Source organism: Nelusetta ayraudi, unplaced genomic scaffold (genome assembly GCF_046127955.1).
Source record: "Nelusetta ayraudi isolate G7.1 ecotype Tasmania unplaced genomic scaffold, CSIRO-AGI_Nayr_v1 ptg000011l, whole genome shotgun sequence".
In the NCBI taxonomy this organism is placed as follows: domain Eukaryota; kingdom Metazoa; phylum Chordata; class Actinopteri; order Tetraodontiformes; family Monacanthidae; genus Nelusetta; species Nelusetta ayraudi.
The window spans coordinates 15,465,660-15,489,930 of NW_027466061.1; the positions used below are offsets into that span (position 1 = coordinate 15,465,660).

At 43.7% G+C, this 24,271-nt stretch overlaps 2 protein-coding genes across 2 annotated transcripts; both read right to left on the minus strand.

The window, feature by feature from the left end:
* Window positions 1-717: 717 nt before the first annotated feature.
* Window positions 718-11,782, minus strand: LOC142884299 (uncharacterized). Its single transcript, XM_076019811.1, has 13 exons — window positions 11,306-11,782; window positions 10,937-11,064; window positions 10,593-10,854; window positions 9,227-10,419; window positions 8,082-8,403; window positions 7,501-7,670; window positions 7,183-7,414; window positions 5,255-6,358; window positions 3,970-4,248; window positions 3,256-3,325; window positions 3,073-3,175; window positions 2,743-2,995; window positions 718-2,095 (listed from the first exon to the last, which is right to left on the minus strand). Exons 1-13 carry the CDS (start codon window positions 11,591-11,593, stop codon window positions 1,103-1,105), a joined length of 5,397 nt encoding a protein of 1,798 aa, XP_075875926.1. The 5' UTR covers window positions 11,594-11,782; the 3' UTR covers window positions 718-1,102.
* A 3,484-nt stretch (window positions 11,783-15,266) lies between these two features.
* Window positions 15,267-22,363, minus strand: LOC142885169 (angiomotin-like 2a). The gene is made up of 11 exons (XM_076021367.1): window positions 22,198-22,363; window positions 21,243-22,027; window positions 20,632-20,800; window positions 19,062-19,206; window positions 18,884-18,973; window positions 17,990-18,285; window positions 17,713-17,888; window positions 17,512-17,613; window positions 17,222-17,418; window positions 16,987-17,121; window positions 15,267-16,545 (listed from the first exon to the last, which is right to left on the minus strand). The coding sequence occupies exons 2-11, from the start codon at window positions 21,947-21,949 to the stop codon at window positions 16,460-16,462; spliced, it is 2,103 nt and encodes a 700-aa protein (XP_075877482.1). The 5' UTR covers window positions 21,950-22,027; window positions 22,198-22,363; the 3' UTR covers window positions 15,267-16,459.
* Window positions 22,364-24,271: the final 1,908 nt, after the last annotated feature.

Sequence of the window (24,271 nt, forward strand, 5' to 3'; positions counted from 1 at the left end):
CTTGTATCAGGAGTGAGTGCAGTCACTTGGGGACCTCAGATTCAAGTCAGGCCTGCCACAATCAAGGAAGTGCCTGCCTTCCAAAGGCAACTCTGTGGACAAGTTCCAACCACCAACACTAGGCTGTCTGACTGTGTGATTTCAAAGGGTTCCAAGTTCCACAAGGTCAAAAGCCTCATTAAAACATTTCTGAAAGAAGCTGCTTCAAATTCACAGAGCTCTTCTCTTTTTTCTTTAGTGTTTCAACAGTCCCAAACGTGCCACTACTGCCACCTCTTTTTGTAGTTGTTCACTGCCTCGCTTGAGACTATACAGTTAAACACTAATTGTGTGGTGATTAGCATTAGCTAGCTGGACCTAAATTGAATGAGGACAATCACTTTTCTAACCTATTATTCATTTTATATTGTGTGTAAAATGTGTGTGTGTGTGCGTGTGTGTGTAAATGAGAAACCGTTAAGCCCCTATAAATTAACTGTGGACCAACAGTATTTCCCGTGAAACAAGATGTACGTTTTTTAACTAAGAAGCCTGGGACTTGTTTTGTTTTGTTTTTTTTTATCCAGCTAACACCAGCCATTATGTGAAAAATATCCTTAACCAGAGCACAAAAAAAAGACTGTCAGTGTTGGTGAGGCCCCAAGTGTAAACTAACACCCCATAAAATAAACAAAATATTCATTATAAAAGAAATTAACTGACAACACAGACACTGAATCTCAGCCTCAACTCCACTTTATTAAACCCTCAGATAGGATAGAATTGTGTTTCAAGGATAAAGAACAAACGGGAAAATCTGACTTGGCCAAGGTCCACAGTTTATACAGTAAGATGCACTTTAACAGGAACTTGTTTCTGTCCAGTTAAACAGTACTTAGTCCCTTTTTAGTAACATTGTGAAAACTTCAAGACTTGGAACTCTTTCATCTTCTCAGTGTTCAACCTGTTGTTTTTCTCCCCTTCCTCCCTCCTTTTGCTGAGTCTCTCCATTTTTTGTGCTGTGTTAGAACATTTTCAGGTCATTTGGCCCCCAAATATATCCACTGCCACAACAACTTTTGCCACGTTTCCACTCCTGCCGCTGTTGAACTACTGTGTGATTTTAAAACTGATCCTCCATTTGAACAGCCAGACTTGAGCTATCTAAAACCCTTTTCTTCGGCCTTCCAAGGGGTCTCCCTGTACTCTTCCTTTTGAAAATCGGCACAGTTGTCCTCCTGACCACACCTACATTGCACTCTTGTTCATTTTCAGGTTGGGCTTGTGCTCCTGTGCTGCTGCCCCTCTCGATATTCAGGTCTTTTTGTTCGGAATCAGAGTTGGCTTTGTGACATTTCTGGACGTGGTTCTTCAAGCTCAAATTGTGATTGAAGCTTTTGTCACACTGCTGACACTTATATGGCCTCTCTCCTGTGTGCAGACGGGTGTGGGATTTCAAGTGGCTTGCCTGCTTAAAACGACAATGGCAGATGGAACATCTGAAGGCCTTCTTTCCCGTGTGAACAGAATAATGTCTTTTCAAACTGCCGTGGTTTCGGAATTCAAGTTGACAGACATCACATTTTCGCGTTGGGGGGCCTCGGTGGAGAAACAGGTGTTTCATACGTTCAGCGTAAATGGCAAATGTTTCTGGACAGTCGGGACACTTGTAGGGCTTTTCCTGATTTGCGTGCGTTTTCTCATGACTGATTTTATCCGCTTTTGTTTTGAATGTGACGTAACAGTATTTGCACAGATGCTGAAAATTTTCATCGTGGACTTTACCGTGAGAATTTAGGGCATTCTCGCTCACAAACCTCTTGCCACAAATATTACAAGGATGTGGTTTGAGGATGTGTTCGCACATGTGCTGCTTCCACATGTTGTAAAACTTTCCACACTCTGTACAAAGACGACCGTCTGAGGATGCGACAGGCTCGTCCTCACTGAAGTCGCTTCCCCCATCTGACTCAAACTGTAGCAGATCGTCCAGTGGAGTCCATTCCTCTTCTGAATCTCGGCAGACCTCCTCGTCAGATTCCACAATTTCATCGCTAGGATCATCATCTTCTCCAAGTCTACCAGACACTCTGTTGTTGCGATCTATGGACACAAACTGTGAGAGATACAATGTTACAGTACATTATGGGCTGAGTATAACTTAAACCATATTTCCATCCATTAATCTATTTTCAAGACCCGCTTCGTCCTGCACACACAAGCAAACAGCCGCACTCACACACAGCCACCTACGGTCAATTTAGAGTTTCCAAATCGCCTCACATGAATGTTCTTGGACTATGGGAGGAAGCCGGAGAACCCGGAGAGAATCCACGCAGACACAGGCAGAACATGCAAACTCCACACAGAAAGGCCCCAGACCCAGAATCGAACCCACAACCTTCTTGAGGCAACAGTGCTAACCACTGTGCCGCCAGGTCGCTATTTTCAAAGTGTTTTTGGAAAAATACAAAATACTGTATTAGCACAGTTTGTAAAACTCATATTTATTTCATCACTGTGCACTCTGTAATCTCAGTGCACAGATGTACAAATAATTGTATGTTAATTAATAATTTGTTATATAAAACATTTAGAAAAAAACAACTTAGATGAATCATATTCATTTCATAAAATATGAACTAGCAGTAAGCAGTTGAACTGCTGACAACTTATTTTTTTTAATTAAGTATTATTTTTTTTGCCTTGCGAATATTTCAAACATTTTTAACTCGTCACTTAATTCATGTGCACACATCTTACCTCTTTGATCTGTGAAGTTATATCTTCTCCACCAGACAGGGGTTGGTTTTCCGGGACAGCGCCATTGACTTGGCTTTTCCACTGCTTTCTATAGCCACACTGAGGACAGTGCTGGTTTATAACAAGAAGCACCCCAAAGGTCAACTTCTCCACCTTCACCTCGGAATCACAGGATGGGCATGTGGGAGTGAACAACTGGAGGAGTTGTTGTTGGTTTACAATGTGATTCTCTTGTTTCTGAAGAAGGCCAACTCTAAAAATCAAACAAGGGTGAGTTTCAGTTAAATGGTCAAAGAGAGGCAAAAAAATAACACAATGTTCCAAACTTACTTGTCCCTGATCATTTCAAGGTTTCTAACTTGTTGAAGAGACTGGCAATATTCAGATGCTAAGGCTTCGGAGGAATCACTTGGCGTTGGACTTGCTGGTGCATCTGCAAATTATTTTAGTATTGGTGATTCTGAGAAACAAAAAACATATTTTGTCAAGACAAAAGAAAATGAGGATTCCCACCTGCTATGATTTGCTCTGAATCGTCAGAGTCTTGTGCTTCATTCTCACAATCTTCATCATCAGTGTCCTCCTGCATAGAAGGACAGAAACAATTTTCAAAGTAAACAAAAACACAGAGGGGAAAAGGGGAATTCTCCAACCTGGTCAGATTATTCAACAAGGTTTCTCCAGTATCCCTGAGTAAGGATCGACTTGAGTTTGTTTTTTTTTTTTTTTTTTTTTTTTTTAACATCACAGCTTATAAGAAAGGTGGGCGGGTGTGGCATCAGGAAACGGGAATAAAAAAAATATAATATTGTCCTTTTGTATGCATCGACGTTAGACGACTCGTTTTTTGCAGGATAGATAATTGAGCCCAGAATTTGTTGACTACAACTAACTAACAGCAGTTAGTGGCATATGATGTTTGACATATGCTGACCACTACTGAAGAGTGCACACTGGGCCTTTAAGTTCACTTATATTAAAAACATTACTACGAGAAGCTGCGTGATGAAACGAGTACATGTGGTTGCGCATTAGCTGGAAGTGGCCATATTACCTGTGGCGCGTCTCTAATGGTCTATGATGCGTAGATTTTCAAACTGAAAATAATTCAAACATGGAGACTGACGCAAATAAAAAAGAGTTGTATGCAATAGTTATCCAGATTAGATAGTCTCTACCGGTATTTTGTGCCTAGCTAAACTAAAGACAAGAGAAATGGACCATTACCTGGTTCTCTTCCAATACCTTTCGCTCCGCTCTCGTCCCCAACGACGGGACAGCGCCAGACATTAGCCGCACGGTGCCAGCCGGAAACGCCGTAAAGTAAGAGTCTTCATCAAAGTGTTCTATACATATGGTGATGTCAGTGCAGGACGATTCTTTGAAGCGTTGTTCATTCACTTCGAACAGGAACTGGACCCACTTCAGGCGCCTGTCCGTGTCCTCTGGTAACGGGAAGCGTAGCGCATTGCGCCGCCACGAATCACAGTCGAACACCGAGCACATCTTTCAACGTCTGCTCCGCTTTTAACAGTGACTTGTCTCAAAATACGATTCAAGTTGTTTTACTGAAAGATAGTACATATGGCCCGATAAGGCTCTCGCTGCCAGTCGCGTGAAGGCAATTTCCACAGGATTGTTCTCTCTCTTCTTCCCGTGTTGTTAGTGTGAAACTAAGTTTAGATTGGATAGTGCCCCCTACAGGGCTGGAGCATGTAGGGCGGCTTTTCGATTGGAATACCTTCGGTTCCATTGCTGCTTCCCCGCGGTACAATATGTGAATTACACTGATTAGAGCCGTTACATGCGCTGCTTCAAGATTTGAAGATTGACTTCGAGCAAGGACGCACAAAATGAGCAGAAGCAAGACAAAACCGTTTCATCTTTTTGTAAAAAAAAAAATATGGTCATAATTATCAGTAATGCAAACAGGCTGTACAGTCTCAATTTCAAAAAGTGAACCCATCCACTTAAACAATCAGAGAAACGAAAGGAAAGAAAAACACGTGTAAATTAAATATGGAAAACCAGTCTTGAGTGGTTTAGCAGGAGGCAGTGTCATGAACCGTCAGAAAGGATACCTTTCCTGCTCTATCATGTATTGTAGTTGCACATAGGACAGAAACAGAACAAAAAGAGCAATGACATTTGTTGTGACAATGACTTTTCATTTCTCAAGGTCTTAAAATAGCTGTTAGTTGTACATACAGTGTATGTGGACCATTTTTAAAACCCCAGTGATTCTTAAATATACCACTCACAATACAATGGTTTTACTGGTGTTGCCCAGCCCAAACACAATAGTCACAATTATAAAAGCTGTACTGCCATTCCTCTCTTTTGTAGAGTGTTTTTTTTTTTTTTTTTTTTTTTTTTTAAGACTGTGAAATCCAAATGATTCTTAGTGTCATTCTCTTTCACATCATGTTTGGTTCTTGGTATTGTTCAGCCCAACCTTTGGTCACCACCCTAAAAACGTTTCCTTTCTTCTTTTCTTTTCTGTCCTCTCTCATTCTGTTACCTTTCTTGGCCTCCCTTTTTTTCTACCACGTTTCTTTTTTGCCACCTGGAGTCTCTCTTTTACATTTTCAGGATTTGAACACTGATCTGCCTTTTTAACTGATACAGCTGGGCTGACTGCGGTATTCCTTTTTGGCCTTCCAGTGGGTCTACCAGTGCGCCTCCTTTTGAATTTAGTCGCAACATTTTTGGACTCACATTCTTTTGCTACATTGTCGGGTTGAGAGTGATCTCTTCTGCGTTCAGCTTCATCTGCCTCTGGCTCCATTTCAATCTCCCTGTCTTTTTGTTCGGATTCACAGTTGGCGGTGTGATATCGCTGAATGTGATTCTTTAAACAGGAATTGTGATTGAAGCTTTTGTTACACTGCTGACACTTGAACGGCCTCTCTCCTGTATGTAGACGTACATGTGATTTTAGGTGGCTTTCCTGGCTGAAACTGCGCTGGCAGATGTTACATTTAAAGGCCTTCACTCCTGTGTGCACAATATAATGTCTTCTGAGACCGTTGTTGTTCACAAATTCAAGTTGACAGATATCACATTTTAGCTGTGGAGGACCTCTGTGTATTATCAAGTGTTCTTTGCGTTCAGAGTGGCTGACAAATGTTTCGGAACAGTCAGGACACTTATAGGGTTTTTCCTGATTTTCGTGGGTCTCCTCGTGTTTGATTTTTTCCAACTTTGTTTTGATTGCAATGTTGCAGTATTTGCAGCTGAATGAATAACTTCCACTATGAATTCTACAGTGAGTTTTTAGAGCTGACTCAGTGGCTAATCTCTGCCCACATAAATTGCAAGAGAATGGCTTAATTTTGTGCTCACATGAGTGTCGCCCAAGATGAACATAAAGGGCTCCACATTCTTCACAGAGGTGTCTGTTTTTGAAATAAGACTGCTGATCCTCGTCTGCAGGTTCATCCTCCTCTTGAAGACAGTTGGTCAATATAGGTGTACTGCTTGGCTCCCAGTCCTCATCAGAATCCTCTGCAGCCTGATCACTCGACTCCCCTGTGTCGTCCAAATTTTCACTGTCTTCAAACTCAACATCACAGGTCTCAGATGCTACTAAAGCAGCATCTTGGGTCGCAACATCCTGCAATAGAATGGTGAGCACATATGTAGTTGTTGTTTTCTTTAAAGTAAAATCAAATTAAATACAACTGCGCATACTTCTAATGTGAACACCAAAGATGAGTGTCTCCACCAGTTCAAGATTCTGTAGTGGTCCAGTACTGAACATTAAGATGTAAAATCAAACCCATCCTTCAACTCATGGTGACAGCACGCTGTCCTGCTGGTTTAAACTAACACAGCAGTGAGACAGAGGTTAGACTCTTTCTATTGATGTGCCATGTTGTTGTTCATTACATAAACACGTCGATTTGCACTCGGTGTGTCAACCCCTCACAAATCCTAATTACAAGATATCGAACAAGCTGAGGCTAAAAAAAAAAAAAAAGGTGTGGAAGGTTTGTTTGTTTTTTAACCAGAGACGCAGTTATGAGATTGTCTGCAAGTTGTGTAAACTGGAAATGGCTCTAGCAGAACTGCTACACAGGAACACCTGAAATGGAAACATCCCAGAGCACTCCATCATTAATATAAGAAAACAGAACCATAACCCTTTAACGTTCTGCTCAACTGTTCGGTCAAGCACATTTTGAGTCCTTGTATCCTATCCAAAAATGAGTTGAAACCAACCTCAAACTGATTGGGCCATCTCAACTACTCGGTTTACATGTGTGGTCTATAAAAAAAAAAATGTTTTTAGATCTTGCTATTATTTTACACAAGAAAATAAAAAATGCAAAGAAAAAAATTCCATAACTTGTTTTTTGGACTTTTAAGGGATACACTCGTTCAGCTTTCCATATTTAAAGGATTTTGTTTGATTATGTTACTTGAACATAATTTTACCTCCTTGGTCTCTGAAGATCTTTCAACTTCTGGAACGCTTGCATCCACTTGGCTTTTCCACTCATTTTTATACTCGCACAAAAGGCACTGCTGTTTTAGGGTGATGAGCACTCCATTGGTGGTCTTCACCATATTCATTAGAGAGCCACACAACGGACAGAAGGTAGGGAACAACTGCAGGATGCGCGTTTCGTTGACAACAAACTTCCCTTTCATCTGGGCACGAGCAGCTCTGAAAACAAATAGATTGGCATGTTGAAAAAACCTTCCTCTGTGTATCTTAGGTGTTCATCACAGATGTTTTTCAAGTAAACTTACTTTTCTGTGACAAAACCAAAATTCACATTTTTTGGATCCATCTGGCCATACACTTTTATTAAAACATCTGAGGTATCAGTTGACAAAATTCTTGGCACTGGGCTTGTACAGACTCCTGGAAATGAACTTGCAGAGTCTGAAACAGGGATCTGGGACTCCAATTCTGATTCCTAAAAAATAAAAATAAAAAATGAGGGTTGGGGTCCGTCATTGCTTACGTTCTCTTAGCAGAAAACGGGCACACTGGAACGGAAATGTATGTAGTCGTGAGACAACACAGTGTAACACAGAGACGACAGAATAGCAACTAAACGCTTCAGCTGAGAAGAACAGCCACGACAACCATGACAACACAGTTGTACATCTGGGCCAAAGGGGACGTATTAAGTGTCTCCACATTTAACATTGTGTGTGCACCTTTACCATCAGGTAATGAGCTTTTGAAAGCCGAAGCGTCTATCCTGTCCATCTGGGTAACACATCGCTATAATTTGCAAGACACGTGTTGGCAGTAATTGCTACTGTCGTGCAATGACACTAGTAACAAGCAGTCCTTCATGCAGAGAAGGTAGCAGACTCACCTCACTTTTCATTAGCACGTTCATCCCACTGACGCCAGGCTGGACGCACAGTGACGGGACGGCATCTTTCTTCAACGCGAAACGCACCATACCAGTCTGAACAGAACGATTCGCTGTCACGTTTTCGAAACAGTCATTTGTAAAGTGGTCGCAGCAAATAGTGAAGTCCATCCAAGACGATTCTTTGAATTGTTGCTCATTGGCTGTGGCCAAAAACTCGACCCATTCCAGCCTCCTGTCCGGATCTCTCGGCAAGGTGAACCGCTGTGCAAGGCTTGTACATCCAGCGACCGAGCACATTTCCAGACGAACCGCCAAACTCCGTCACTTTGACCTTTTAATTTCTTAAGTTGACACCTTCTGAAGTTGATGGTTTTGCTAGCTGCTAACCATGGACCTGCTCTGTAAACAACAATGTTTTTCCCGGGTCGGCATCAAGTGTGGTCGCATTAGTGACGTCACTCACTGTGGTGCGGCCAATAGCGTAGCTCGATGGACAGAGTCATCCAATCGGATCGACCCTTTTCTGCCATCTTGGTGTTGGTCAAATAAAATTGACAGTGAAATAAAAAAAATTGCATTTATTTCTTCTTTTTTTTTTTAATATGTTGACACAAAAGTGACTGAGGAATGCAATTAGAAACCACGACATTGGCTCCGATTTGTAATTTAATAACAATTAGTGGCGGTTCTTAAAACAGAGTGCCGCTCTGTTATGATCACCACAACATAACCACAATTAGTTTTTGATAAGAAATGTAAATCAATGAACAACCATGTTGTGCATGTTTTTGTAAAAAAAAAAAAAAGAAAAAAAAAAAGATTTGCACAAACACCAGTTTATACATTAAAGGCTACGATGACATATTTTGCAGATAGTAGGAAGCAGTGTGCAACAGTTCCATTTCATGCTTTATTCTACTTGGATCAGAGTGAACACATGTAGAACATGGAATGTCTTGAGAAATCAACTCAAATTCTTTTACACAATTAGAAACAGTGATTCCTGGCCCTGGTAACCAGGATATAGTTTTGCTATCAAGTTATTTAAAACCCCAATGATTCCACAGCTCATTCTTCTCATATCAAGTTATGTTTGTGGTCTTGTTCAGTCTAAGCTTTTGTCATCATTCTGATAACTTTACCTACTTTTCTTTCCTTTCTCTTTCTGTACCGTCTTCCTGGGCCTCCCTCTTTTTCTGGATTGGGTGGTAGTTGTCATCTGTACTGTGTCCTTGAACTCCCATGCTGAGTTGGTTTGTGCACCGTTGTGCTTACTCCCTTTCAGAGGTTTTATTGTATCAGGGTATGAACACTCCTCTTTAACTGGTGATAGTGAGCTGTCCGAAGCATTCTTTTTCGGTCTTCCAATTGGTCTGCCTGTGGCCGTCTTTTCTAATTTAGCCACACCCTTTTTGGCTTCTCTTTTTGCATTGCTGGGTTGAGAATGTTCTCCTCTGCCTTCAGTATCCCCTGCCTGGTTTTCTCTTTCACTCTTTCTGTCTTTGAGTTTATATCCACATTTGGCTGTGTGATATCGCTGAATGTGATTCTTTAAGCATGAATTGTGATTGAAGCTTTTGTCACATTGCTGACACTTGAACGGCCTCTCTCCTGTGTGCAGACGTACATGAGATTTCAAGTGGCTCGCCTGGCTGAAGCGACGCTGGCAGACAGAACACTCAAAGGGCTTCGCTCCTGTGTGCACAAGTAAATGTCTCTGAAGCCTCACCGTTTTGAGGAACTCCATCCCACAAAAGTCACATTTTAGCTGTGGCGGCCCCCGGTGATCCTCCAAGTGGACTTTGCGTTCAGTGTGAGTGGCAAATGTTTCAGAACAGTCAGGACACTTGTAGGGCTTTTCCTCATGTAAGTGAATCTGCTCGTGATTGATTTTATCCACCTTTGTTTTAACAGTAAGATCGCAGTATTTGCAGCGGAATAAATAGTTTTCGTTGTGGGTCCTGCGGTGAGCATTTAGAGCATACTCAGTGGCTAATCTCTGGCCACATATGCTGCAAGAGAAAGGCTTAATTTTGTGCTCACATGTGTGTCGTCTGTGTGGAGCAAAGAACGCCCCACATTCCTCACAAAGATGTTTGTGTTTGACAGGTAAAGGGAACAGATCATCATCCAGGTTTTCAACAGCTTCGACCTTCTTTGGAAAACCATTAAACAGTATAAACCTACTGCGTGGCTCCCAGTCTTCATCTGAATTCACTTCAGCCTGATCACTCGACTCCCCTGTGTCATCAAAGTCATCACTGTCCTCGCTGATGACTTCGTGAGTCTTAGGAACACCTGACGCCCAACTTTGGGTTCCATCCGTCACAACTTCCTGTATTACAATGAGCAATGAACAGTAAATTCTAGTTACTAGAAGACGGTATAGCATTCACAGGATTAAAATTTAAACATAACATTTACTTAAAACATTTTTCGCTGCTGCACAACCCCTAAGCTACAAACAAAAGTCAGCACAAGTTACCTGTCTGGATGTTTAAATCTTACCTGTTTGGAACCTGAAGACACATATCCACCTCCTGTCAGTGCGTGTTGCTCTTCAGCTGCCGATACACCCTCATCCACCTGAGCTTTCCACTGGTTTCTGTACTCACACTGCAGGCATTGTTGTTTCAGTACGAAGACAACTCCGTGGATTATCTTCTCCAAATTCATTATAGAACCACACAATGGGCAAAAGGAGCGGAACAACTGCAAGATGCGTGTGTTGTTGACAACAAATTTCCCTTTCCTCCGTGCACGCGTTGACCTGAAAAATACATTTAATGGGATATTTAAATGGTAGCCTAAGCGTATCTCAAGAGTTTGTCATAAATGTGAAGAATAGTTACCTTTTTGAGATTAAATCTAAATTCCCATTTTCAGAATGCATCTGCCCACATGGCCTTATCAAATCGTCGGAGTTATCAGTTGAAAAACCTCTTGGACCTGGGCTCCTACAGGCATCTGTAGTTTGTGGCTAAACAAAGTGAAGTAAAAACAGTATGACAATAAATACAAGCATATATTGGACTGCAGGTTAAGACAGCGGTCTAACACAGCATCATAATTAATTATACATGACGTGGGCAGAATCTGACTGTAGAAATTAAAATATATCAGGTAGGTTCATATTTGAGCAGACCACGACAACGCATTTGGCCAAAACACAGAGTCGTTGTCATCCCTGAGATGTCCTGGTGGGGCTGGAGCAGACTCACCTGCTCCTCGCTCTGACCTCCGTCTGGCTGAACGCACAGTGACGGAACAGCATCGGGCTTCAATGTGAGCCGCACCTTTCCAGTAGCTTCTAAACGGCTTGGTATCAAGTTTTCGAAACAGTCCTCTGGAAAGTGGTTGCAACAGACTCTGAAGTCCCTCCAAGAAGACTCTTTGAATTGTTGCTCATTGGCCGTGGCTAAAAACAGGACCCACTCCAGTCTCCTCTCTGGGTCCCTGGGCAACCTGAACCGCTGCGCGAGGCTTGTACATCCGGCGACTGAGCACATCTCGAAGCGAACCGCGGAACTCGGTCACTTCAACGTTTTACTCACTCAATTCTATGCACATTAACAATGACAAGTAGGCTTGTCTATACGTGTGTCCCACAAATGTAGCTCATTTAGCTAGCCTCTAGTCAGCCCAAAATGTTCAGCCGCTAAGTGAACATGAATGTTTTTTTCCGGGTCGACGCAAGATCAAGCTTTGCCCCGCCCTCAGTGCCTCTGATTGGCGGCTCTTGTCGTGGCTCTTACCAATACAGACAGGAGGTACCCTGTATTTCCGGTGGTTTTGAAATAAAGTGTGTCTGTGAAATCATTGTGAATGCAGATTTAAAAAGAAATGTAGGATTATTTTTTATATATTAACAAATCACATTTCAGTTTAGTGTTTTAACTATTAATTAAAACTCGCGAATTGCGAGAAATGAGTACATGCACATATACATACATATTAACAAAATTATAATTTTGAAGAGGAAGATATATATTGCTACACATGATATATGATTTATTCTTAATGGCAGCCTCAAGTAAGAAACTCTTTACAGAAGATAGCGCCTGAGCGGGTTGGCTTTAGAATTCCTCAAGCAAGCAAGGTTCTTAATTGCCAGCAGGGGGAGCTATTTATTGAGTTTTGTTTTACCACAGCGTGCTGCCACGAGATGTCTAGTATGCAAGTTCTTTGTGACAATTACTAACAACAGGTTTTAAAGTTTCGTTTGCGCTTCTTTTTGTTTCCAATTCTCCTCAGACTGCTTACAATTCTACAATGAAATGAGATTGCTTAGTTGTTAAATACTTTAATTCAACGACGTGATATCTATGTTTTAATTGAACAGACTTCAATTCATTCAAAGAAATCTAGTTATTTAAGAGAGCCAAGTTAAATAAAAAACTTACATTGCATTCTATGAATTAGGAAAATATGAAAAGTTAAAAGCAATAAACCTCCCACATTAGTCTTGTAAAAGCAACATTTTTCAGGAGGTGAAGTGCAAGCAGTAGGTTTACATTGTCATTCTGTCTCTCAGAGGATCTGTGTGTGTGTGTGTGTGTGTGTGTATGTGTGTGTGTGTGTGTGTGTGTGTGTGTGTGTGTGTGTGTGCATAGCCAATGAGAAAGAACAATGTATATACATATATATATATATATATATATATATATATATATATATATATATATATATATATATATATATATATATATATATATACACACACACACACACACGTGGCTCCAACATCCAAACACACATTCATGAACTGGTGTTACAAGGGTTTTGCTTGATTTCCTAGCATGGGAGAAGATATATCTGTTGGGCATCAGGGAGAAAAAGCCAGGTGCTATCTCTAATTGCAGCTTTTACAGCTAATTATCGACATGTTTCGCATGTCTTCATGCTAATTTATCTTAAAGATTTGGCCTTTTTCAAAACAAAGACATACCCCTATGTTGTGAGCCAAGGACTATCTGCATTCCAAAACCTGCCCCATACCCCTTTGTCTTTGATATAATCATTTGCTGTCAGCATAACTGTTGAATGTGCTGAAGCTTCAAAGCCTGACATTCTCAAAGGAATGTGCAGTTAAACTGTAAACATTCTGATGGGGCAATAAAGCCAAGGGTGCACACAAACACAGTGTGAGAGGATCATTTCCACGGTTTACACAGCAACAAACCCAGTCCTTTCATTGCCAATGGCAGTCCATATGAGCTCCCATGTGACTGAGCTGGAGGGAGGTGGGGAAATTCTTTGGAAATGTGTAAAAAATGTAATTTTCTCTTGAAGGGCTGGACACAATGGAATTTGACCCCTCACTCCAATTTCATGTTCCAGACGCCTCCATCAGATCAACTCCGGACTGGGAAGGAGGAGAAAGAGAGAGACAGTCGCAGTCCAGACATGTCAGTTGCCTTTCACATTCACAGAGGAATGTTGGCAGGCCCTCACAATGTTGTCAGTGCGCCTGATAAGAGCTTGCAGTTCATAAATGAGATTGATGGCATCGCATACCGACAGTTACTGCACTCTGTGTTTTCCCATTCAAGCTCTCAAGGGCATCAGTGTCGTCTCATATCCTCTCTGCCCGAGTCCAGGCTTGCTCAGGTGTTTTAACATATTCCTCATTGTCTCGTTAAACTGCACTGTAGTAGAGATGCACACCTTTGCCAACACAGACTTATTGTAGGTTATCTCATATGGAGCTAGAAATTAATTCCAGGACTCAACAATGAACCTAGGAAAAAGCTAAAACATTATTAGTAAAAGTGAAATACTTCAGATCTAAAATTGTATTTTCTTCCAACTGCATTCTTATTTCTAATTGGCTACTCGGCTCCAATTCCCATGGTGTTATGTTGCCATTCACTGTTCTTGCCAATGTTTAACGAAGCGTGAACCGTCACACACGTTTTTGTTTTCAAGACATTTTTCTTGTGTTGGTATGTAACACAAGCAGTTCAGTGCGTCAATTAAGCCCCCCTGGAGCTGGTGAGATTCAGTGTGTTGCTCAAGTACACATCAGCTGTAAGAATGTTTGGCACAGTTTTGGGACCACCAGAGACAGCCGTGGAAATTTTTATTTTTATGATGTTGACAGAGCGATAGGCTGTGTTCCCATATGGTTCTCTTTATGGCTGTTTGGATTTCATTTACTCTATTGGGAATCAGGAACTATGCACTTTCAGTAATGACTGTGGAACAAGCCAACTGCAAGTTTTGCAGGATTACTGTTGATTATTCTAAACTTGACATATTTTGTTGCGATTGGTTACCATTTTAAATCCAAATATGTTGCTAAATAGATTTTAGTCCAGATCATCTGGAATCTTCATCTGGAAAAGGTCAGTGGGACTTTTACTGCCTGCCAAGCCTCAGTTTGCACTTGCAGTGACTAATACCTGATCTATAAAGTATTTGGTGCACAAACATTTTCCCTTGTCACAACACAGCCCTTGTTCATGAGCACTTCCATATCTGAAATGTTGTCATAAAAGCTGTCACTCAAAATTGTGACTGATGAATCATGTCAGTGCCACTGATGACAGCACACTGATGCAATTTCCATTGTCCTCCTGCATTGTTAACTTTCATTGTCGGTGCTGCTCAACTCAGCTGCCCCCAGACTGGTGAATGTCAATATCTGTCAATATCATTTGTGGGTTTGTACAGCTGTGTGCGCATATGGGAGACATGAATGGATCCACCCCGACAGACGATACCACACAGCACCCTGCCGTCCTCCTCTTCACATCACATATTCTGCGAAACCTTTCAGGGCGTGTGGGCTAAATTGGAATGCAGCACATGCTTGCGAAAGGTGGAAGGCAGCGGGCAAGAGTTTCAAACAGCAACAGCGGCTAATCTAGGAGAAACCTGTCATTGTCACTTAGAGGGTTACATGTCCCAGGGAGAATGTGATCTATGTCAAGCATGCCGCTAATGGCAAGCGGAGAACAAGAGAACAGGCCATCCGAGAAAGTTGAGCCCAGATGAATGTGGCTCTGGTATTCATTAATGAAGAGTGCTCGAAACAAGAGTACAGGAACAAGGAGAACGAGTGACAATGAGAGCAAGAGAGGAGGCAAAAAGAGAGAGGCGTAGGTGATTTGACATCTTTTTTTGGGTGATAAAGCAGGGTTTTGCCAGATGTTATAACCATGTTAAAAAGTCATGAAGTTCATTTATTAGAATGTTTTATTGAAATGTTGCATACTGTTTAAAGTTCACAGAAATGTCTATTTAAAGTCAACACTATTGGTTGGTTTGTGTACAGCTTGACATGTCTGCGATTGTCAGCACATAATTTACATACATAGTCTTTGGCATCTTGCTCAAAGCACGATCAGACTTAAAATAATAAAAAACATCTGTAAAAATATAATAATAATAATAATAATAATAATAATAATAATAATAATAATAATAATAATAAACTTGTTGTTAGTTCAAAGCTCACAGTAAACAAAACAAAAACAAACATGGTGTAGGTTTCAAATGTCATTCCACAGCGGTGACCCAACCAGCGGGACCACCACCACATCAGGAGACACACTCACATACTGCAATCACACATGCAAACACGCTTTCAGAAGTTGTCAGAGGGAGCAACAGATGATGAATTCAACACCATGATGCAACAATGTCCCAAAACTTACAAGCAACACAAAGTTTGCACTGAGGCAAACAAACAAAAATAACAAAAAAAGTTTTCTTATATATTACGCATCTCGCCCTTCACACACCTCCACGCTCCTGCAGAACCAGCTGCCAGAGCTTGCGAGAGATGAGCAGCGGGAGCTCTTTAATCAGCAGTGTGTCATTTGGGAGCTTAAATTATCGAGTAAAAGGGGGGAGGTCTTTCAAACAGATACATGCACGTAATGAGGACGAGGTCAGACTCAACACATTTTGGGACGAAGAGGAGAGGAGGGCAATGCAGGCCATGGAGATGACCTTTAATCCAATATATCTGTCTGAAAACGCATGGGACATAAGTTAATATTTTGGGAATGTGGGACACCGGTTAAGATTCTATAAATATTTTGGCATACACCTTCTGAGAACATGTTTTCTTATTACAATCCACAATACTGTCCAAGTACCTCAGAAGACTCTTTTTTTTTTCCTTCCTCAGCGTGGCCAACCGCCTGCAGCTGTGCAAGCTGAGAGAGTAAAAGTGAGCAGGAGCACTGCTCCGCTTCTAAAATGCAGGGCGAGTGCGGGTGAAAAAAAAAAGGTCCTTATTTTTCTCATGCGTTGGCCTCTCTCCGCCACATTCTTCCATTCAGCGGTCAATCCATTCTCTGTTCAGAGATTCTCAGAATTGTTTTCGTCCTTTCCCCCATTCCATAATCCACCCTCTCAGTCCATCAAATGAAGATCTCCACCGCCTCCGACTCCAGCTCCTCCAGGCCTCTGAAGGGGTTTAACAGCAGCTTCTTCTGCGCTGTCTTCTCTGAGGAGGGGGGGCAGAAATGAGGGGGGTGAATACTTATAAAAGCGCTCCAAGGCCAAAACAGCGGAAAAAAGTCCCAGATACATTTAGACTATCAGTGTCTAAAGGTTAACAGAGATTTTCCACTGTCAAACAGATCACTCAGGCAAATGTGCTCGGTCAACAAATCCACAATATTTCTCAACTGTGCACATTCCACTTGGCCCACATTTGGGCCCACGACCTACGCAGATGCTATTTCATTGGCTAGCTGAGCGGCAGCATGGTTAATCAATATGTCTGTCCATGTCCAAGTGTTTTTAATTTTTTTTATTTTTCAGGCAAACAGCTGTGCACTCATGAGTGCGCGACGTTTGTGCAGCTGAACGATACTTGGCACATCACCTGATTTATGACTTCTCATAAACAAATGCGCTCACACATATTTTACAGATTACTCACCACTGTTGAGCTTTGTTGTGCTGGCCGTCTCTTTGGCTTTGACTTCCTTAACGTCCCGTTCTAGTGTTCCGGGTTCAGACTGAGAGCATAACTGATGGTGCTGCGGTAAAGTCTGATCATCTGAGAGACTTTTACCTGTTTAAAAAAAAAGTTGGAATTAGTCAAATTATTTGCACTTAAGTGACCTTTTTTCATCTAACATTGAGATGAGCTGTACCAGCTGTTCTGTTCTCACCTCGACTCATCGTGGTGCAGTTGATGGTGCTGATGGAGGGCGTGGAGGTCGCCGGCCTTAGGGATGCAGCCGCTTTATTCAAGAGGTTCTTCCGGGGACTTTGCTCGTCCTTCCGCCCCTGGTCCTGGTGCAGCCGCTGGTTAAGGATCTTGATCACAGCGTCCTTCTCTAAGATCTGAGCGTAAAGAGCCCGGATCCTGATGACAGAGAGGGACGTGGAGACGATTGAACTTTAGCATGGAGAACAGGTTTCATTCTCAAGAATGTATACGAGAAGAGCTGGTGCACACCTGTTCTCCATTTCCTGATTCCGGTGGTCAACGACCGGCAGGTCCTCGTTAAAGCTGTTGTTGGAGGAGTGGCCGGGCGAGTGGTTGATGATGGTGGTGTCTCTGCAAAGGAGAAGACATTGCAACGGGTTAAACTATCATCAAGAAGTAAACACCACAAACACCACAGCAATTCATCAGCCCTTGTGATGAGATCTCTACCTCTGCGCGGCGGCAGTGGCGGCCACCTCCATTGCGAACTGTCTCATGGTGCTCTCTTCAAGGTACTTCTGCTCCCAGCGAACCATGTCGGCCTCGAGCGCCAGGATTCGCTCCTCGCGCTCCCGCAGCCGCTCTTGGAGAGAACTCACGGTGACACCTGGAGGCTGGGATTGCCTCTGCGGGTGGAAAATCACAGAGTATGTTAGGAAACATTGCCATTACACAGGTGAGTCATGTTTTATTGTTTTCTTCACTTGCCAGGTAAGATTTCTTTTACCTGCTGTGCCCTCAAACTCCTCAGCTCCTGCTCCAGCCGCGTCCTCAGCTTCATTTCCAGGCTCTCCCTCTTCTCGCAGGTGGACTGGAGCTGGGCCAGAGCGCTCTGGAGCCTCTCCACTTTCTCCACGTAAGCCCTCTTCCGCCTCAACTCATCCTCAAGCTGGCGACCACGGCCCCGTGCCGCCTCCAGAGCATCCTCGAGCTGCTTCGCCCTGGCGTTTTGCTCCTCGGCAGAGGCTCGCAGGCGCTGCAACTCCCGCTCGACCCGATCCCGCTCAATGTTCTGCTCCTCATCTGAGGGGGAAAAAGGGGAGAGAGAAGGCGGCGGCGTTAATTTGAATCATCGTAGTAGTTGTTTATTTGGAATTAGGGAGAGCCAGGACCTCCCGGGTCTGACCCCCGGCTGTAAGTATCAGCATTGCTACGTGCTGGCCAGTGTTCCTCATTTAGAGAAGCACCCCTGGAATGCTGAGAGAAGCCAGGAGGAGGAGGAAGAGGGAGAAAGCTGCCCTCTCCCTTTGACCCACATAGCACAGAGCATTCCTCATCAAGGCCACGCAAACACTAGCGCCAGAATCGAATCCAGTTCCTTAAACAGACGACATAAATCACAGCCACAACAGGTGGGGGAACCTCACTTCTGCCACTTCCACTGCCATGTGATTTTGAGCTCGCTCTTTCCCCCTTCGCCAAGAGCGGTCCACTCTGAATTCCCTGTGATTAAGCCCTCTTACCAAATAAGCTGAGGTTATGCAAGTGGAATTCCACAGTTTAGGATGCCCTTAGCTACAATGAGGGGGCCCCATGCTATGCTAAGATCCAATCCGATCCAGCCGTGCTGACTATTAAGGAGGAGGGTAACGAATCCGGCGTGAACGAGACTCACACTTACTTTGCTCGAGCAGCTTCTTCATGATGTGCTGATTATGATCGGCCGCCTCCACCTCCTTCGCCACATGCGTTCTGGCATTCTGCAAGTTTTCTGCGGGGCGAGATGATGGCAGATGATTAGACACACTGTGTGTGACTTCAGGATGTTCCCTGCAGTATTGGGAGGGTGGGGCACAAACCTCTCAGGTCTCTGTTAAACTCCTGTAGCCGCCTGATCTCAGCCACCAGCCTCCTCCTCAGTGTCTGTTCCAGGTTCTCCCGCTTACTGCTGCCCTGCATCAGCGTCTCATAGGCCTCCGAAATCCGCTGGATCTCCTGCTCCAACTGGAGAGGGGGAAGAAAAGGGCGAGGGAAGGAGGAGGCAGGGCAGGGTGAGGTTTGGAGGAGAGAGGGGAGGGAAACAGGAATTCTCGGTTAACCTACTTCACATGCCAGGGAGGAGCTGGAATGTTGATTCATGTCGTTACAGTACACACATACCTGAATCTAGCTGTCCTATATAAGCGACTACATGCATACAGCGCGCTTTAGGTGTCTTTGTGTAATGTCTGTGTTTGCCTGTGTTTTTGTCGGGGGGGTGTTAATAAACCTGTGGAGGAATTTAAATCTGCACCACTCCCTGAGAGGCTGATCTGTATCTACATTCCTCAGGGCTGACAGCTCCCGTTCCAGGTGTGTGAGTGCGCGATGCACTGCTGTACACACGTCAGACAAACACGTACAAACACACACACACACACACATAGGGAAGGCTGCCAGTGGAGGGAAGGTGTAACATGTCTGTGCCTGGGCTGCGGCGCGGCAAAGAGCAAGCCGCCATAATGGCAGTCACACAGGCATGTTTACCCAGGGCTGCGGCCTGACGGAGAAAAACTTTCCAACCCCTGCAATTATCATTTTTTGAGGCTGAGATAGAGCGAGAGCCATGTGACATAACGGCATTAACGTGAGCTTCTACTTCTTTCTTTTTAAACAAGGTATAAAATGTCTTTACTGTTTCACCCGTATCCTTTGAGAACACATTTTTTTTTTAAGTGTCAATGTGCTAATAAAAGGGATGGTTGGCCAAATCCCCACCTCCCAGAAAATGCTAAAAATAACCGGGGAAAACTAATTTGGGTTGAAGTGGGAAAGTGAAAAAAGCAGTGTTTGGTTGAAAAACAAAAGAGGCCTTTCACTTTCACTGAGCGGTCCACCACCTGCTGTGGACCCTCGCTTCACCTCCCCTCCTCCCCCAATCAGTCGTGTGTGTGTGCATGCGTGAGGGTCACAACCCCATCGACTGCTGCCTGACAAGGCCTAGATTACATTGAAAATCTATGGCCTCCCCGAAAGCACACGCACGCACACACGCACCGGCCAACACCAGGTCATCTCCACAATGAAATGACTGTGTAAACACAGTAGCAGGCTGTGACCTCTGCTTGTGGCCCTGCGGTACGGAAGGTAGCAGCTGCTGATCTCTCCCGCCTTCCCCCATCCGTACAGATGATGGAGTTGGATGTCGGAGTGAGGGAGAGAGAGAGTGAGACAACTGTCTACCAGGGTTGTGTTTCACTTGACAGGTGGCTGGGCTGGACCCTACTGTCTGTCTGTGCCCACAAGTCCCCTAGAAAATATGAAACCCAGAATCCAAACTGTCCCAACTGTGTTGTTTGAAAGACAATGCAGAGTTTAAAGTTGGATTTTCACTGCAAAAACCAGTGAGTGTGTGAGCTGAGCAAGATGTGAGGTTGTTCACCCTTGTACCTTCTGAATGCGGCCCGTCTTCTCTCTGTGTGCTTCTAGCTCTTGCCTCAGCCTCTCGTTCTCCATCAGAAGCAGCTCAACCTGGTTGGGCTCCTCCAAGCCAGCAGGGGGCAGGCTGTTGAACGAATTGTAGCATGGGACCTCTGGTGGTTGGCTAGATGGGATGTACCTGTGTTGAGAGAGACATTGTAAGGTAAATTTAAAAAAAAAAAAAGTCAACAGAATGAACATCGGGTGAATCTGGACACTTCAGAGGAACAAATTTTCCAATTTTTTTTTTTTTGCTTTATCCTGTTTTTCGGCAAGCCGACAGAGTGACTTCCTTCCCTTTAAAGAATGTAAAAAAAAAAAAAAAAAAAAGATAAACACATGCTAGCAAGCACGGGAAACTGTTCAGTTCTAGTATGTTTAGCACTACAAACAGCGCCTCGGCTGGACTTCCTCTTATTTCAGGGGGGAAATATGAGGCTGCACTATGTGCTTATGCATATGAAACACAGAGTCCTGGAATGTCTTTGCCAGACTACCCCCACACAAACATAAGAAAAACACCACAGCATAATGCAAAAAAAACCAAAAACAAATACCAACTACTGTGTGCTCTGTTCTACCTGTGCTGCTGAGCCTGCATCGGTTCCTGCATCTGGAGGGGGATGAATCCCTGGCTCTGGATTGGAGCCGGGTACTCTGGAGGCGGGCATCGCTCATCCAGGCTCGGGCCCTGCGGCGGGTAGTAAGGAAGCTCCGGGTAGCTGTGCGACGTGCTCTTAATAGCTTCCGCCTTGGCAGCGGCGTTATTCCTCTCCAGCGATATCTGCATGCGGTGCTCACTGAGCGACCGCACGTGGCTGCACTTGAGCTCCGTGGGGTCTGCCTCTTCGTGGAAGGCCCCCTCGTGCAGTAGCGTCCCCCCCTGGAGGGGCCTGCCGGGGCCCGCCAGGCCCCAGTGAGATGCCATGTACTGCGAGTGCGCCTTGGCCTGCTCATACGTCGGCAGCTCTTCCCCATGCAGTTGGTAGAGCTCGTAGCCGCTCTCCGAGTGGTGGAAGTCTCCCTGGTGCTCCTGGCCCTGGGGCTCCTGTCTCTTGGAGAGCTGAGGGAACGCCGGCTCCTCCTGAGTCAGGCTTTCCAGAGAGGACCTCGGGCTCCGGCCCATGTCTCCCGCGCTGCTGGGTCCACTGTTGCTTCCACTGCCTCCTCGCAGGGCCTGCTGCTGGATGGCTAATAAGGTGCGCGTGTCCGTGGGGTTCCCGTAGCGCAGCTGCTCCTGGATGAGCCGGTGCAGGACCGTGCCAGACGGCTCTTCCGTGGATGTCATGTTGCTATATCGCTTTGCACAAAGCAGATTTCACTTCTTCTAAAAGTTGGTCTGTATAAATAAAGATCAGCTGCAAATCTAGAAGAAAGGAAAATGGATGAGCAATCTGTCCAGATGGAGGAAACTGACAGTGCAAACAAATCTGTGGCAACCTGTGTGACAAAAAAAAATAAAAACAGCTAAAAACCTAAATATAATTTCATGGAGGTGCGATATTCCCTGATAAATCTGTGAAAAGTCCTGATCACCGTTTTAGTTTGAGCTTTCGTTTGAAAATACTGTGGGGCTCGTTTCAGCAACAGCGACAGCAGGAGATGTGGAAACATTTTCCACAGCAGGCAGCCTCACAAAGCATGCGCCAAAAATTCCAGTCTCACGGGGGAGCAAAAGCGCAGGAAAAGTGCGCTGTAAAAAAAAAAAAAAAAAAAAAATAGAAAAAAAAGAGGAAAAGAGATGGGGTTAAAAAGAAAAAACCGTCGATGCTCCACGAGATTTATCGGATTTAAAACCGTGTTTAGAACATTTAAACACCGATTGTTCTGAAAGTGTTTACAAGCAGGAAGTATGTTGTCGGGACTTCAGTCCTATTTACGTTTTTTGTTTCACGAAAAGAAAGCAGAAAAAGACGCTTTTCTTACCGGGTTACACGCTCATCATAAAATCCTCGTTCTCGGACTCGTCGGTAAGAAAACAAAAAATAGTCAGGGTATTTCCACGATTTCCATGAGTCCGAGTCAAACGTGTCTCATGTTCGTGCCCCAGTCGGACGAGCTGCCGCGGTGCTCTCTCGCTGTGAAATGATTGTGGAGGGAGCAGGCGGCGATAATAAGTAACCGAGGAGGGACTGAGGTCGGAATGCCAGGAATGCAAAACGCAAGGTCCTTCTGGGATCAAAAGCGTAAAACCACACGGTAAAGGGGGGGAGCTGCTGCAGTGCACTCTGCCGTCTCCGCCGAGGACTTCACACATGTATTCAAGCACTTTTCAGCTCCGGCTGCTGCATAAAGAAACGCTTTTATGGAAGTTTGTGGGAGTTCGTTTTCTTTTTGTTGTTGTCTTTTTTAAATGCACCCCTCGTGGTTTGTCTTCTCTCCGACTTTTGGAAGGAAACATTTAGAAACAGAAACCGTTGGAGAATAAAATTCAATGCTAAAAAGAAAAGGAAAAATATATTAAAGGGGGGCGGGGGGTTGGATCGCCTGTTTTAATCAAATTCAACGTGAAAAAGTCCCACATCTTATCTCAATGTTGTAATGAAAATGAAAATAATAAACACTTTTTGATCGTAAACAACCACAGTACTACAGAGAAACATACTATAAAGTGCAACACTAATTGTACATTACTTTGAACTTAATTTAACCACTTTTGCAGAGTCAATGAGCTCAATGACGCAACAGTGTTTTCTGAGAAAAAGCAAACTGTTATATTGAGAATCTGAAGTGAATCATAGTTGTATTCATATTAGTTATGAAGTTCTCAAATGCTGTTTCAGGCAAACAACAAATATCAACATAAAAGACTTAAAAACATCAAAGTTGAATTCATAGCCAACAACTTGGTGTTTCAAGGCTAACATGGACTAATATTTGCTAGCTAACGTTGCAAAATTGCAAATATGAAGCTTTTTGTGTTTAAAGATAGAATAAAAATGGTTACTTATTCAGTGGGGGTTGTCTTACATGAGGCTGAGCAAACTTGTAGAGCAGCAGTGTCTCTGTGGTAGAGACTCACAGATGAAGTTAATAAAAAAAAAGTTACTAAAAAGAAAGTCTTAGCCCGTTCCCCTTGTCTGTTTTAACTCCCCAGCTCTTTTTTCATTTTTTCACACCTTCCCATTATATATATATATATATATATATATATATATATATATATATATATATATATATATATATATATATAGATATAGATATAGATAGATATAGATATAGATATAGATATACAAACATATATCTACTTTGAGCACTTGTGAAGCAGGATCAAGTGTCCAACATTCACTGCAGGACACATGCTGGAATTAAAACCTGTGTACCAAAATGTATTAAGGCCTGCATGCCTTCATTGTGTGCATATGTGTGTGTGTGTGTGCGTGCCTGGGTGGTATGCATGTGTGCATGTTTTGCAGCTGTCCCCTGGAATCCCAGGCCCGTGTCTGCCCCGTTACAACAAACACAGCGTCTCGTTGTGCCCAGCATGTCCCTGCACCATGCAGGGAGACGCTGGAGAATGCCAAACATGGGCAGCCCTCGCCCTGCTGATTTACAGGTTCAAATCTCCAGCGTGCTGGGGTTGTCCACCCACTGGGACGGGGTCACGCAC